The 15,593-nt window shown below is 50.0% G+C and overlaps 6 protein-coding genes across 6 annotated transcripts; 1 reads left to right on the top strand and 5 right to left on the bottom strand.

The window, feature by feature from the left end:
• Positions 1 to 1,003: 1,003 nt before the first annotated feature.
• Positions 1,004 to 1,465, bottom strand: LTR84_005359 (uncharacterized protein; the record flags this gene model as incomplete). The annotated part of the gene is made up of 1 exon (XM_064848929.1): positions 1,004 to 1,465. One exon carries the CDS (start codon positions 1,463 to 1,465, stop codon positions 1,004 to 1,006), a length of 462 nt encoding a protein of 153 aa, XP_064704143.1.
• A 1,646-nt stretch (positions 1,466 to 3,111) lies between these two features.
• Positions 3,112 to 4,901, bottom strand: LTR84_005358 (uncharacterized protein; the record flags this gene model as incomplete). Its single annotated transcript, XM_064848928.1, has 3 exons — positions 3,112 to 4,210; positions 4,267 to 4,387; positions 4,439 to 4,901. The coding sequence occupies 3 exons, from the start codon at positions 4,899 to 4,901 to the stop codon at positions 3,112 to 3,114; spliced, it is 1,683 nt and encodes a 560-aa protein (XP_064704142.1).
• A 765-nt stretch (positions 4,902 to 5,666) lies between these two features.
• On the bottom strand, positions 5,667 to 7,661 carry LTR84_005357 (uncharacterized protein; the record flags this gene model as incomplete). The annotated part of the gene is made up of 4 exons (XM_064848927.1): positions 5,667 to 6,576; positions 6,633 to 7,446; positions 7,506 to 7,546; positions 7,627 to 7,661. The coding sequence occupies 4 exons, from the start codon at positions 7,659 to 7,661 to the stop codon at positions 5,667 to 5,669; spliced, it is 1,800 nt and encodes a 599-aa protein (XP_064704141.1).
• A 981-nt stretch (positions 7,662 to 8,642) lies between these two features.
• Positions 8,643 to 11,247, bottom strand: LTR84_005356 (uncharacterized protein; the record flags this gene model as incomplete). The annotated part of the gene is made up of 3 exons (XM_064848926.1): positions 8,643 to 9,653; positions 9,714 to 11,212; positions 11,244 to 11,247. The coding sequence occupies 3 exons, from the start codon at positions 11,245 to 11,247 to the stop codon at positions 8,643 to 8,645; spliced, it is 2,514 nt and encodes an 837-aa protein (XP_064704140.1).
• Positions 11,248 to 13,480: 2,233 nt separating this feature from the next.
• On the top strand, positions 13,481 to 13,939 carry LTR84_005355 (uncharacterized protein; the record flags this gene model as incomplete). Its single annotated transcript, XM_064848925.1, has 2 exons — positions 13,481 to 13,615; positions 13,742 to 13,939. 2 exons carry the CDS (start codon positions 13,481 to 13,483, stop codon positions 13,937 to 13,939), a joined length of 333 nt encoding a protein of 110 aa, XP_064704139.1.
• A 261-nt stretch (positions 13,940 to 14,200) lies between these two features.
• On the bottom strand, positions 14,201 to 15,546 carry LTR84_005354 (uncharacterized protein; the record flags this gene model as incomplete). Its single annotated transcript, XM_064848924.1, has 2 exons — positions 14,201 to 14,418; positions 14,481 to 15,546. The coding sequence occupies 2 exons, from the start codon at positions 15,544 to 15,546 to the stop codon at positions 14,201 to 14,203; spliced, it is 1,284 nt and encodes a 427-aa protein (XP_064704138.1).
• Positions 15,547 to 15,593: the final 47 nt, after the last annotated feature.

Raw genomic sequence — 15,593 nt, 5'->3', positions numbered from 1 at the left:
GGGCTTTCTTCTTTCTCTTTCAACGAATGTAAGTGAAATACCTACCTAGTACAGCGTACGTACCGACCAAGTTAGGCTAGGCACCCAGGAAGGTCAAGAAGGAGGCCGCCCAAACATCAACAATCTCAACTACTGCCTTGTCCCATCTTCCGTGGAATACCGCACTCTCCTGACCACAAAATCCAAACCCTCGTGATCTGAATGAAGCCTGGCACGGATAAATAACCGCACCCTTTCCAGCACCAGCAGCCACCCTCATTAGGGGCCATCCCGTCTCATCCCATCCGATTCAGTCATTCACACGGAATGGCTAATTCAATAATAAAGTAAGCAAGTAAAGTAAATGAATAAGCGAGTAAGCAATGCAATGCATGCTCCAATTCCATCACATCGTGGGTCTCGTTCCCAACGCCGCTTCGCGCTTCGCCGCCATTTGTGTGAGGGAGGGGTAGAAGCGGGCAGGCGTGTGGAGTAAAATACAGTTGATTGAGTCGTGATAAGTCGTTAATGTAGAAGAAGAACAAACGGGGGGGAGGGCAAACGTGGTGGATGGAGGAGTGACGTCCGGATCGATAGGAAGGTTAATGGATATCGAGTGAGCAAGTGAGCGAGTGACTGGTTGGGTAGTCTGGGAAACTTGCAGTGCAGTGAGCGGTCATGTTCATGTCGCGTAATAATTTCGCTTGTCGGTCGATTTTCCTGGTGTTGGGTGCGTGGTGGAATGTCGACTGATGGTTGGGAGGGAACCGTGAGACAAATGTCATCCGAGAGATGGATGGATGGATGGATGGGTGGGTGGAGGACAATGACCCTGACATTTCGAGGTGGGTTTCCAATACTGCGATTGGCTGTTTGGTGACTGTGCTGTTTCTCCTGTTGAGTTCCCAATGTCATAAAAACCACAATTTTGCAGCAGCGGTCCAGGCCCAGCCCAGATCCGCAGCCTGTTCAACTCTGCCCAGCTGAGGCTACAAAAGCGCGGCTACGCTTCAAACCGATATGCTCAACCTTTTGCACAAACCTCCAGCACGCTATTTCCGGCGCCATCGCCGACAAGATACCAGATCAGGCGACACAACCAACCGACGAGGAAAGCCCGCATGCCCCAAGTCGCCGCATAGAGAATCATGGCGGCTATGCTCAGGATCACGGCATTGAAGATCCACTTCTCGCGCGGCGTCATCATATAAACGCCGAACGTGACTTCGTATTGGTAGTAGCGCAGGCGGACGTAGTTGGAGAGGCGGCGGTGGATGACGAGGGTGGGGCGTTTGAGGGAGGAGGGTAGCAGTGAGGCAACGGATGTCGTGGAAGACGCGGAGGTACTGGACGAGGCGGCGGCTACGAGCTGTACCGCCGCCATGGCGATGGGTGACGAGAAGTAGTTCGCGCTGTTGGGCGGCGCCGAGTCGATGAATAGTGGGAAGGGCTCGAGCGCCCGTGGTGAGGTGAAGGCTGTGGACATGATGGGTGGTGGTGAGGATTTGTTGCGTGTTGATATAGTTGAGGAGATGGCCGTGCTAGCTAGGTGCCTGCCCTTGCTCTGCTGACAAGGAACCCGTCGATGTTGAGGTCTATCTGGATGTCGGTTCTTATGTGAGCGCGGTGGTTCCTCCTGAGATCGTAGTCCGCCCTGCGCGTGCGTATCGGATCGTGTCCGTGTCGAGCTGCGTGATAGTATGTATGGTTTGCGGGATTGAAAGGCTTTGTCTGAGAAAATCGAGCCACGCGGTGGTATCTGAGTTCAAGCAAGCGGTTTCTCCGCAGAAGTCTGGCTCCCGAGGTAGAGATATGACGGGTACAGAGTGTAGAGCGCGGTTGGAGGAACTCAGAACGAATGGCACCGCCTCTCGAAAATTCGCGGCACTTTGACTTCCAAGGACCAGCTTACTCGTAGGTGAGTTGAAATTTGACGATGGGCAAATTGGCAATGGATACAAAATGTCTGGGTATGACCTCACAACTGCAACCGGGCGGGTTGTTTGGTGGGTCGCAATGTAGCAATAGCGGATGAAGGGTGGTGTGGTACAGGGAATCGAGGCGGGAGAGTCGTCAACATTCCTTGGTGGTTGTGAGTTTATCCCGATACTGCTGTGCGCAACGGCAACGTGTGGAGGAGCAGTGGTGAAACTATGTACAGCGACGACGAGAAGGAGGAGGGTATGCCGGCCTTATTAATATTGAGGGAACTGAAGATCAAGGTAGGATGGGAGGCCGGATGCGAGCGGATTGCGCCAGTCGAGCTTTGGCCTTCAAGTTCGCGAAGGAATACGAGCCTGAGGTGCGTGCTCGGCTAAAACTGACCTTCAAGTTAAGATTCTTCAACTGGAACTTGAAGCCGCTCACTTAACTAGAGTTTAGGCGGACCCCAACTTATCAAACACGCCCAGAGAAGTGATAAGGGGACTTTGAATCCTAGAAGATCCATCAGCTCTCCTCATGGGGCCGGGTCTGCGAGAAGGCTTTTACTTCATCAGGTAGTCGTCAAAGATAGCTTTCCACTCCGTCGACTCAAAGATGATCCTATCGCAATTGCTGAGTGAGCGTCGTTCTCTTCTACTAGTAGTTACTTAACTAAGCCGCTTGACCCCGGGGGCGTAGGGTGGTCCGAGGGTACCCCGTTAACTAAAGCCGACAGCATCCGAGGATGACGCCAACGGGGATTATCTAAGGGCCGCTAAATGCTCCACAACGAAGTCATCGATCGGTCTGTGTGCCAGCCTCGTCGCAGATCATTCGGCCATGCATGTGCAATCCATCGAATATGCTAACTGGACCTCGAGCAGCCCCATTCTCTGGGTCTTGCTTGATCAACGCCGCTATAAATATGCATGTACACAGCTCGGCCGACGGCTGATGTCCGTCGCAAGATGTTTGAGACATGCGAACCAAGGTCTTGTATCGATGAACCGCAATAATGCATCATGGTAGAACCGAGGAGTTTAGGACTGCGGTTGTTTTCGTCTTAACGCCCGGGGATTCTATCTTTAAAGGAGACCGTAGCTGGTCAACTAAGTGCGGTGGCTAGGTCACATTGGACTGATCAGCAATAAGGTGGAATCCAGACTTGATCTGGGCCTCACGAATACAATCACGGATAAGCAACAGCTATCATGTCTTGCTATACGGCGGAATGGTGTTCGCCGACCATTGAAAAGGGCCACCAAGCACCGGTGAATCAGCATAGACATTTCCGTGAGTGGACTCGGGATACCAGGGGCGTGATGCTGTGCCAGTATCACAAGCACTTGTGTATTGATCGGTAGTAGTCGCGACACTGGCATTCGGAGCTCTTTCGGTGGCGTTAGGAGGCCAGCCGTAGTTGAAAGGATGACTCAGAATATCGCCCACACCATCGAGATGCCGTTGCGACAGTCTTTCTGGCAGTGGATTCACATCGGTGGTATCAGAGTGGTTGATCTCACCGTTCATGACGGAGTCTGCACTTCCATGCTCTAGAGAATCATCCTTTGCGGTTCTCAGGGCATTGTAGTAGAAGGCAAGCATGGAATGATAACCCCTGGCGACGACATCGCCTTGTGCGCAGAACTCCAGTGCAGCCAGGCATTCTGCCGCGTGAGAGAGCTCTTCCTCATACTGTGCACCTGGAGCTCCATGAAGTCGTGTTTGGGCAACATAAAACAGAAGCACAGCACATGCACTAAAAGACTGATAAATCACCAGCCAACAACGCTTGAATATGATCTTTTCTGCAAGTAGCAAATGAACCAGTCGAGCGGTATGTGTGGCCACATCAACAGCGTCGTCGGCATAGCGCAGCGCCTCCTCTACCTCTCCATCAAGGGCCCATTCACCATCTTTTTGTCTGGTTGAGAGGTAGAACAGGTGGCGTCGATAGAGGAGCAGTAATGCACCGAGAGAGTTGAGATGGATCAAGTAGATACTGCGTCTTTGTACGACTGTGAAGCCATTATCATGACTTAGTGACCCGAATTGCATTGAGGGAGGAAGGTTGTGGATCCACTCGAGAAGTTTGGCCTGGTGCTTCCGTGTACTGACGAGGCTGAGCGCATCAGGCAAGAAAACTTCTCGAAGGACGCCTGCGCTAAGGACCCCAACAGCTGTCATTTGTTCCTGCGCCACAGACTCAATGGATGGATTGATCTCAACCACGGAGAAATTCTCTTCAAATTCGGGTCGGAAGGCTGCCACAATCTCTGGGTTTGAGCCTAGCGTGGAGGATAGCCAGCTGGAAAAGAAATGGTGAGATCCTGTCCGAGAGGTACGAAATGGACTGAAGCACACCTGGCCAGGAAAATCAAGGTTCTCATCACTTTCTTCTGAGCGATCCATTGCTCGGGGGAAGTCGAAGATGGCCGCTCTTCATGGTGGATGCCTCGCAGCCTCGCCAATTTCAAGCCAGTCACTAGACAAAAGTCAGGCACTCCCTATGCCTCAATCGGAGAGAAAAACTTACAAACCCAAGTCCACGCCGTGAGCCGCTTGTCCATTACACAATATATCGCGAGGCAACATAAAGTCTGCATGCCTAACAAGACATCCTCTTCGATGCAATCATCGAGATAGAACTTGGCCGTTTCATAGTACGACAGTCTCAAGGCCGGGTCGATGTGCAAATCGTCATACTGGCTGGCCACACACACGAGCGCGTAAAGAGCACCTATCGATGATTTCGCCACAACATCTGGATTTGCGTAGACAGCTTGAAAGAGCTTGGTTGATTCGTCGGGAGTGAAAATGTAGAACAAGGTTCCAGTGCATTTGAAGAACAGGTCAACCATCGATCGGGTGATGGACACATTTGCGAGTTTCCCATCATGAAGGATCTCCACCTGATGGGATGCTCTTTGGTCTTCGACTCTCTCACGTCCGATCGGTGCAAGCAACAATCTCGCAAGTTGTTCCGGTAAGACGGACATAATGACAGTGGTTATTATCAAGTCTGTCTACTTTCCCCAAGGACATGAGAATTGTTGTGTTCTTTATGCCCCTGAGACAAAGCACAGTTTCAGCCGAGTAAACTCCAGTGCAGGTCTAGGTCATTCGCCACCATGCGAGCTTCTGAACTGGCAGCACTTATCAGATCTGATACTGTGGTATTCAGGCTGGGAAAAGAGAAGGGTGAGGGGTCATTTAAAGCCAATCAGTTGTGAAACTCCGGGCGCCGGAAGTTCCTTCCGTTACCCCTCATCCATTATGTGCCTACGCACCTTGAGAGTAAATAGTGTGTGTCGACCCGGGCATTCAACCACATCATGATCGACTGGGATGCTGCATCGAGATCTTTGTGATAGGCGATTAATCGTATTTAGAGATCAGCCTTCACCAGAATTTATCACTCAATAACAGGTTTGCCAAGAAGGGATAACCTGAGGTTACCACTTAGAATGTTAAAGGACTATGTGCCTCAGGATTCTAAAGAGAGGCTTAAGTCTCAGGCCTCAGGCCTCGTCTATGCAGTAGCCCTTCCCCAAACTTTCATTCAACATTTCCAACCAACGTTTTTAACAGGGATTGGCGGCGTGGCTGGATCACTACGTTGATAAAAACTCTTAGCCCCTCCCAGGGCGTTGCTTCTGGACCGTGTTCTGACCGAGCGATCTTTTGTGGTGTTGAGATGCAAACTGAGCCATCAGCGTTGTCTGCACTCAGCATATCGCAGATGCGGTCCCGTCATCAGTACGTTATTGTCGAGCAAAGGGTGAGAAGAAGTATTCGTGTCGGCGTCGGTATGGTCGAGGCGGGATGGGCGAAAGGTTTTGTTGTTGATTATTCTTCCCGCTTTGACTTACATTCTCACCGACAAGTTCCTGAGCTTTCATGTCGATTTGGGCCAGCAATGAGGTTTGTGCAGTCGTTGCGAGTGGAAGAGCGGGAGGCTTGCCATCGAAAAGAGCCTCTGCTGCTCCCGCGGCCGCAGCCGTCGAGAGTCGAGTTTCATGGACGAGTTTCTCCAGCCATGCTTTTGCCCACTCTTGATGCATGGAAAGCTCTTCGAACATTTCAATTATGCCGCGTAAGTTCTGAAAGGAGACTGGGAAACGGTGGAGATGTATCGTGTAAGCATCAAGAAGCGCTCGACAGAGTATTGCATTGAAGCCTCTCAATCCGTATAACTTTCGGTAGTGAATCAAGAGTGAATTGATCGTGTGGGCGGCTTCTTCACAAACTCGATGCGCTATAGTGGTCTCTTGTAAGCCACGTGTTAAGACAGGTCGAAACGATTGTATCAGACTGCCGTGAAACCACATGTGCATCATCATAACATGGGCGGAAGCATTTTCATTCATAGAAAGGTCGATCGGGAGAGCAGTATACCACGCCGAATACCTCCTTCCCCAATTTTCAATGTCGAATTTCTTATTGTCAAAAGAAAGGTATTTTGACTCCAGCAATGTTGTGTTCACAATCCTTGCAAGTCTTACCATTTGGAGCATGTAGGCTTCACGCATCACATCGACATGAAGTTCGGGGCGTGTTTGAGACGTGGGCAACAAAGCACGTGCATCGCATAATTCATTAATTGTTGCAAATCTGGCATCTGTCTCATCAAGGACAATCTGTGGTTGCCATCCTGTATTCATGGAAACCATCCTAGAACGAGATTAGCTTTGGTGTTGCTTAGCATGGAAGATGGAAGATTGACTGACTGGTCCACCTGAAAACATATCCAAAACAGCTGAAGGCGTACGTAGGCTAAAGTCGCCTCACGATGATCGACCATGGTTGAATATCGGTCGCTGACAATCTCCATGTGAAGGCCGAGAAACAGTGCCATACAAGAAGCACGACCTGAAAACCGGTAACAGCGCTGATCGTGAAGCTGCAAGTTTTCGAGCATCGCCAGAAGACACAGGGCTGCAATGCCCGTCAAGTTTGGCTTGGGATGTGCCGCCAGTAATTTTTCAGCCTCGCCGGTGAATGCCTCCACAGTAGGCCAATTCTTACCACTTGGATTGAGCTCGTGAGAGAATCCAAGAAGTGAGCATCCCACAGCCAACATCGCGTTCAACAACGCTGGTGAGCAGTATGTCGTTTTACCAGAGGCCAGATCATCCCGAACCAATGATTCCGGGATAACAGGACATATTGGATGGTGATGGGTGAAATACAAGGAGAGAAGGTGGTCGATGATTTCTCGATCTTGCGTCACAGTGGTCCAGCACACCTTCTCACTTCCTCTGAACTCTAATCGATTAGGAGCAAGGTCAAATGGCTGTAACAAACCGAAAAGTGGATGGACCGATGGGATGGCGCTCAAGGTCGGCGAGACAGATTCGTCCAGTGTTCGGTCTCTGGAGACCCAATTCGACTGGGTTGTATCCTCTCCATCACTCAGTGGTGTGGCGGTGATGTCAACACCATTGCGCAAGGATCGTACCAGTTCTAATGCTTCGGAATCCGAAGCACTTTTGAACATCTCCAACAGCCTGTCCAACTCGACGGTTTTTTTGGTGGCTTCTGCTACCAGAGTTTGACGGTAAATCTTGCTACGGTGATCTGCATCATAGTGGCATTCATACCCAGACCGAGAGCATCTCGAACATGGCCGACCGCCATTACACTATGATTGAGAAGAACGTTTGGTCAGCTATAGCTCAGACCGATTTGAGCAATTGCACACAAGATTATGGACTTTCATACCTTTTGACGCGCTTTTCTGCATGTCTGACAAGCATTGGAGATGTTTGGCCGTCGTGCTCGTATTCGATTCGGGGCAGGCTCTGGTTGCGCATGGATCGACAAGACCGGGTAAAGAGGTCGTAACGAACGTGACGGAGTCGGCATCTCCAATGATGTGGGTTCGATCACGATGGGACTCTACCGTCGATATGAAATAATGCCGTCCAGCGTTCAGAGGATGAAAACAAGTCGTTTAATCATTATTGATCAACCAAGGACTGGTTCAGCTCGAATCACGTGGATCCTTGCATTATGATAAGTCGGAGCTTCAAACGGATGTCTATTTCCGGGGTCATGATGTGAGTGTGTTGAGGGGGAACATGAACGGATTCCCGTTGGTTTGCCGGTACAATGGGCTGAGGAGTTGCAAGTTGCAACTGCATGGCTTACCAAAGGACAAATCAAGTGTGACGTCAGGGTCAATATCAACCGCGTTGTATCTACAATACGAAGGCGAAATGGCGTTCGTCACTCGAGGCTATGAGATTTGAAGATCTTGTCGAATGTCTCTATCAGGGTGTCCAGCAAGTCAGATCTTGCTCTGTACGGATAAATAGTTGGCTTGGGATCACTTATACGTTAATATGTCACTACTGCCTAGGTAATGGTCGGCAAAGACATCCCGCCCGGTTCAAGCAGCCAGTCACGGAGATTATCTTTTGGAGAGCCCATCGGTCCTCTAACTAACTAGTATATCCCATTTGTGATCCCATATTAAGGATTCTTCTTCATGCAGGATTCTAAAGATGGACAAGTATTCCTGAATCGGCTTTTTCCCACAGCAGTATATTATTGCTCCGGGGGACCGCCCGAAGGTGATTCGGCATATTAAATCCACGTCATGTCGTTCGTCAATCATAATGTCCTTCGCTGCCCTAAATTTGAAGGCTTCCGAGTAGATAGGAAGCCAGGATCCTTTTATCCTTAGGATCGAGAAATAGCTTTGATTCGAGACGAAGCCCCATGGCCTTTGGTCCTCAACTCGCCAAGGGAGGTAGATTCAAATCAAAATCCTCCGTGTCAAGTGCGACCCTGCCGATGATACAATTCATCTCGTTCGCGGCCACAAGACCAGGCAAGCGGGCCGAGAGACGGTGAGTTTCCAGATGAGCCATGAAAGCCTTCAAGCCATGGAAAGTCGGCGTGACGTGAGCTGCTGTTGTTGGTTTATTGCCGCCAAATGTCCCTAGGGTGGCCAATTGCGCATGAACTTGACTTGCAGCACCGCCGTCGTCCAGCCATCCCTTAGCCGCACCCTCTGCACAGCAGAAATAGCAGCCAAACGCGTCGTTACCGTTCGTGGCATCACTATTGGCTGTCTTGTTGAGGATGTGGCTCTTCGCGAGGAACGCCCAGCGGTAGCGTATGGCTCCTGAGGTCCGTACTTTCGTGTCCATGGTCTTCTCTCGCTTGACGGCGCCTCTACCACCGCTTGGAAGTGCTGCTGAGACGACAGCGGGACCTTCGAAGTTACATTTGGTACACCTGAAGCAGAATTCTTGGCCTGCTTTGCCTCCTTTCTTTGATTCAACACCAAAGCCTTTTTTGCGGCCGCCGAGCTGCTGTCGGACTGCACCTTTGCAGAAACCGCCGAGGTTGGCTTCGCTGGGTAGATTGAGCTCCGATCGTGCGATTTGGATAGAAGATGACGATGGGGCGACAGCGCGCATGGTGGATTCAAGCGAAGGCGCATTCGAAGATGGTGGTCGGGGCTTCTCATCTAAGGAGAGCGTATTCATATGTCGCGCGATAGGAGATGTGGGATTACTACCCGTCGTACTTGACCGGTCACTCTGTGTCAGATCTAGCGCTTTAGGCTTGATGTAACGGGGTTGTTCTTCTTGAGGATGGGGCGCTGGCTTGTTAATCGCTTCGACAATTCCAGGTGGCAACGCCTTTCTTAAAGCAAACGAAGCAAGTCTGGATCCTGTGGAAGCCGTTGATCTTATCGATAGTGGTCTTGAGTTTGAGGCCGGTATAGATGGAACCTTCATTAACCTAGTTAGTGATTGCTGTGGCCGTGTCGATTTTGTCAAAACACAACTCACCTTAGCTTGAAGCAAAGGGTCAATGGTCGCTGGGGTATTGGTCATTGACACTTCGAAGTTTGTTTGAGATGGTGGTGGTTGTTGTTGTTGAATTCCTGTCCCAACATGTCGATATGGCTGCACGAACTGAGATTGTACGAGAGGCTGGGAATAGTTCTGTGCGACAGGTGGATACTGGCCATTGTACAGGTGACTTTGCATGGGGGAAGTGTGGAATGACTCGGCTCGAATCATAGACTGTCGTTGCTGCACGACGCCTTGACTGAAAAGAGGTTGCGGGCGTAACTGATTCTGCATGTTCATGGCTTGCATATATTGTTGATATTCAACGGACGCTGCGAGAGCAGCAGGAGGTCGACTTCGAGACTCTAGCGCTGCAACATATTCCAATGTGCTGTATTCGGGGTTCAGAGGGACGAGCTGGCTTTGCGGGATCGAAGGACTTCCGACCGAGGAATCTTGATCTGTAGAATGAGGAGGCATATCCTTGGAATTGTCATCCAGCTCATGGATGTGAATGGCACGAGATCGAATTTCGACTTGTGCCATACCAGGGGAGAGCGTGGGAATAGGACTTTGAATAGCATTTTCGGGCACTTCTGCTACCGGTGGCTCATAGAAACTTGAACCTGGAGGAAATTTCTGACCCTTGTCATCGGTCGTGTGAATGAAAGAATTGGCGGCGTAGGGTGGAGGCGAAGAAGGGTTCGAAGCAGTTTCCGTGTCGATGTTTGAGGGAAAGCGTCCACTACCTGTGGACGCACTATCCAATGGACCCTGACTTGCTTGTCTCTGCATTGGGAAGGGAAGTGCTGGAACATTATCTTCCCCTGGTGTTCTCATTTGAGGTCTATCTCGATCGCGCTCACTAGAGTATGACATGGCCGAGTTCATCGAAATTCTTCTCTGTGGAGTGAATCCGCCAGAGGGTTTGCGGTCGTGTCCGATTGCCGTTTTCGAGCTATAAGTCGTGTATGAGGTCGAGGATTGCGCATCGTATGGTCTGCCTCCGAATGAAGAATGAGTACTTCGACTACTTGAGTATGCGAGTGAACCCTGCAGATGGACCTTGTCTGGCTCATCGACATATGGCCGATGGAGTTGCTTTACCGCAGCTGTAGCTGTAGACATGCGCTGATACAGTTGACCCAGAGAGACTGTTGCGTTGACACGACAGTCATCTGAGGTTTCTTTCAGGGCGTGTAAATTGAGTGAAGCCTCATCCATGAAAACTTCGCGCAGATGAGAAATGACATTTTGTTGCAAAGTGATAAGGATATCCTTCATCTGTTCTCGAGCAACAGCATCACCTCGTACGTACGTTTCACCAAACCTTCGGACATCGTGATCGTATTGACTCTGGACAGCTGCACACCCTAGTAACAGGGACTCGTCGAACTCTTTCGTGAGGTCCTCTGGTAGAATGAAATCCTTTGAATTGGTCTGCTTGTCCCTGAGGCGTTGAACCAATTTGGATGAATCCCGATATGCCGTGATCACTGCACATTATTCCAATCAGTAATTAATCACTCATGATTTCATTGGACGTGGGATGTGACAAGTGGGTATCATATAAAATCCGGACATAAACCATGGTCTAGGTAACAAGAAAGGAGTCGGACAGCATATGGAGTAGTGGTTGCACGACAGTGCCCAGGAATAGACAGTAGGCCCATGATACGAGGACGTCATCATGATCTGAGATGTCTCTCTGGCAAATTGGGTAGCTGCGTAGTCATTGGGCCAATATTGGTGGAGGTGTGCTGTCTATGTGCGGCCTGAAAGGCGCCTGACAAACGTCCAATCCTGTATTGCCGTGGGATGTTCGTAGAATTGTTTGTGGGGCCCATCAACAGAGGATTCAGAATAAGATCTCACCTGCTTGGACACACGACTCAACGGATAGAACGTCCATGGTTTTGTGTTGAGAGTGCTTTCAACACGTCTGATGTCGCCGTAATGGTCGATTTTCCCCATTCACGGAGAGGTTGGGGTCTTCGCTCTAGCTCACTAGTGGGCTTCGTGCCAGATCAAGACCAAGAACGTGGGGATGATATAGCGTGAGTTTTACAAGCAGTGGGAAAGAGAAAGGAGAGACAAAAAGACGAATCCCAAGGTGGGAGCGATCGACCGCTTTTTTGAAGCTGAGGCTGAGTCAGGTCACAGAGTCACGGAGGATTGACAAGGTCGTCCTCGTGTTCCCCAGGGTATCGTACTCCGGCTACCTAATAAGAGTACACAGTCGGCTGTGTAGCATAAGGACGGAGTTTGAAAATATCGAACAGCGAATAAAGTAAGCGACGCCCGGAGGTGGTGGGCAGTGGTTGCACAGATTCGGCTCAGGCTGCACAATAGTCTTCAGGCATTGGAAAACATCTGACCCTGTAATGCCAGGGCACGTCTTGGAATTGCCAGTGGCTGGCTAGTTAGAGATAAGATGTTACGCCACGAGCCTGCAGCATCATGATGGTTCCCAAGCTAGTCTGCCTCTAAAGACGCCAGCTGAATGAACTTGTCGGGTATACCCTTTGACCAAGTGGGAGAATAAAGGGGGCATACGGACCCAGGCGATGGCTGATCAGGACTATATGCCTTTCGCCTACCACATGTGGCCCAAGGGTGCCTGGTATGAAAACTGGAGGAAAGAAATAAGAAAAAGGCGCGACACGCGATGATAGCGACTCTCAACGTTCATTGGCTAATAATCGGGTTTGATAAGAACCTTGGAGCCTCTGCCTTGTCAATGGTTGAACAACTTGAGCATGAGGCCAAGCTGAAGAATCAGTAAAATTGGCTTGCATCAATTCGACTTCTAGACTCGAGTCTTTTTGAAGATGGAAATCCTGGTTCGCCTACGACCCCAGTATCCACACCCATGCTTCTCCGTGCCCAAAATGCTCTCTGATTCTTGACACTTTACTCCGTACGGTTACGGAGTTTTATTGAACAGCGCCTCGTTCAAGCCCCGTGGACCCGGATCTTGTGTCAAACGCTGTCAAGCTGTTGAAATTTGGCCCATTGGCCCTGGTCAGTCGTACCTTGCAAACATGGGGCCTCAGTAGTAACGCCACGGACTTGTCAGGCTCGTAAACCGCCAACAGTACCATCGATCATGAGGCTGAACTCAAAATCTGGGATTAATGGGTTTTCAGACAGACTACGTAGGCGGATGGACCGCGCCCGAGATTTCGATGCGATGATCAGTCAAGCTCCTCCACAGACGAAGCTCCTCAATTTAAGAAATCAAGAGTCACGAACTACAAGCATTCCTTAAACCATACTCGGTGCCACGTGGATACGGAGCAGCCGAAACACTTTTGAAGCCAAATCGCTTAAAGAAATCGGTACTTTGTGGAGCAGGTTTACAAAAGGCCTGTCCATTGTCCAACTCTCGTAAACAAAGGATGGACAGCTGGACAATTGAAAGACATCTGAACGGCCGAGTCCTCATGAAACTGGAGGGAGGAGCAAGCCTCGTAGTTTTGACTCGTTCGCTATCCAAGGAGATACAGCTTTCCAGTGACACAATCCAATCTCGTCATCAAATAGACTCAAAAGCAGAAAGAATGATCCGGTGGAGAGCCGGTGATAAAGCGTGATCTCTCCGGCGGTACATAACACAAAATCGCGTCCAGCACGCGTCGCCCAGACGGGCCTAGTCACATCATTAATTGTTTCCCCACTTCGATCCAATAACTAGCAAACCTCGACATCAACAGGCAAAGAGAGACACACAGGAGAAGCAAGCCAACCACCACAGGTCGACTATGGACGAAAGTGCAATCTACAATGATCCAAAGAATCCGCTGCTGAGTCTGACCGGGGATGCCAATTCGGGAGTTTCGCCACTCGAGCAAGAAGTGCTGGATGAATATGAGCGACTGCTGAATAACATGAACGAGGTGAGTGAGTGGCATGGTAGCACCCGACTCTGTTGCTCTTGTCGTCTCAGCGATAGTCATTCTCAGAGCGCTCGAATGATGATATGGTATGCGACCTGAAACTGACCCTTCCAACCCCGTCTTTAGCTATCGTCAACTCTCGCCAGTCTCTCTAGTGGTCCAATGACACTGGAAATCGCCGAGGGCCTGAGGCTGCTGGAGCGGAAGGTCGCCAGTGTCTACACGTTGATGAAAGCCAGTGTCTACAGCATTGTGTTGCAACAGGGTCAATTGGAGGGCGATGATGGCAGTGCTTTTACCGGAGATAGCAATAGCCAGCCTTGAACTTTTGCCAAATACATCCGAAGACTCGATGTCATGACTGGATTTCGACGACTGGACGTACGATTGTACATGCCGATATCGCGAGTCACGCGCCCATCAACTCAATACTGGGTATTTCTTCCTCCAGACGATCCGCTGGGATTACAAACGCATAAGAAGTCACAGTTGACACGACACGACACGAAACACCTGATCACGGAGATCTATATTACATAGTATTGACATGGTCGCTAAAGTCTTGCAAAGTATACTGTACAGCTTCTATGTGAGTCCAGCATAATACACCTTGCGGACATCGACAAGCTTTTTACCTCGACCTCTAGCAATATCTTCAGGGTCTTTTTGACTCAACAAAGCCTGAATGGTGGCTTTGACCGTGTTCATGGGATTCCGGGCACGATGAACCTTGGCGGAAAGATCTTGAATGCCAGCGCATTTGCAAACTTCCCAAATGTACTGCTGACAACGAAGACCGAACCCTGAAAAATGGAGCAATTAGCATAAATCGTTGGCTGTAAGAAAGAACTCGCTGAAAACATACCAGGAGGTCGGGGATACAGCTCCAACTCTGTGGCGCTATATTTCGCCTTGAGGTCACCAAATACGGTTCTGTCTTCATACCGTAGAATCGGTTGCATGTTGCGAATGGCGCGATATGTGCTTTGCATTCTGGCGTCAACACTTTCCATACTCTTGCCCTCACCATAACCTATCAGTCCATCACCGTTTCCTGCGACAGTTAAAGCGTAAAGCCGGCTGATCTTTCCCATTCGTGTTTGATTGGTTACACGATGCATAATGACCGTCTTGACTCGGATTTTGGCGAGATCCCTACGATCATACCCTGTCTGTTGCATCAAGGCAACCAGACTGGGCGAGGGAGTTTCTTGTGACATTGGAGCTTTTCTGTCGCCATCTTCATCCATTTGTCCCTTGCCTTTTTCCTGTTTGATCTTTTTTCGTTCCGACATTTTGGGTAGATCCGGAGCCAGTGCAGATCGAGGTGCGAGTTCAGCCTCTTCCCGGCCTGTAGTCAACCGCATGTTCCTGTCAAAGTCCAAGAACTCGTCTTCTGCGGCACTAGGCACGAGGTGTTCGACACCAGCTTCGTCCACCCATGTTTCAAGGTTTGTTTGTTTCATTGCCTGTTCGATAAAGTCTTCGGCAATTTCATCATCGTCCTTCATGCGCTGGGCATCATCAATGTTGGTCCACGGGGCTCGGACGGGTTTGTCGATGACGGGATCTATTGTTGTCAAATCGTCAAAGTACTCCATGGTCCAGGGCTCAGCACGCATGCGACCTGGTGAATCCTTGATGTGTTGTAGAGTCCCAAACTTCTTGGCCGCTGCGATGGCAGCACGTTGCTGAGCCGAGTATTTCTTAGGTGAGGCTTCATCTTCAGAGAAGAACTTATTGGCACGATCTTTCAGGTAGGCAAGAGGGTGTGTGGGTCGTTTTCGTTCTTCATGCTTGACACTAGGGAATCGTGGTTTGCGATTCAGATTGACGGAGGTAGAATGGAGTTGTCGTCGAGCGGAAGTGCTTGGGCGAGAAGATCTTGAGAATGAGCACAAGAGACACTCTGATGAGCGTGCCACACTCATCTTTGGAGGCCAGGATGAGATGTGGATGCTTACCAGGCGAGCTTCAA

Source organism: Exophiala bonariae, assembly GCF_035927105.1.
Source record: "Exophiala bonariae strain CCFEE 5792 chromosome Unknown scaffold_20, whole genome shotgun sequence".
Lineage (NCBI taxonomy): Eukaryota > Fungi > Ascomycota > Eurotiomycetes > Chaetothyriales > Herpotrichiellaceae > Exophiala > Exophiala bonariae.
This window is presented reverse-complemented; position numbering and strand designations above follow the sequence as displayed.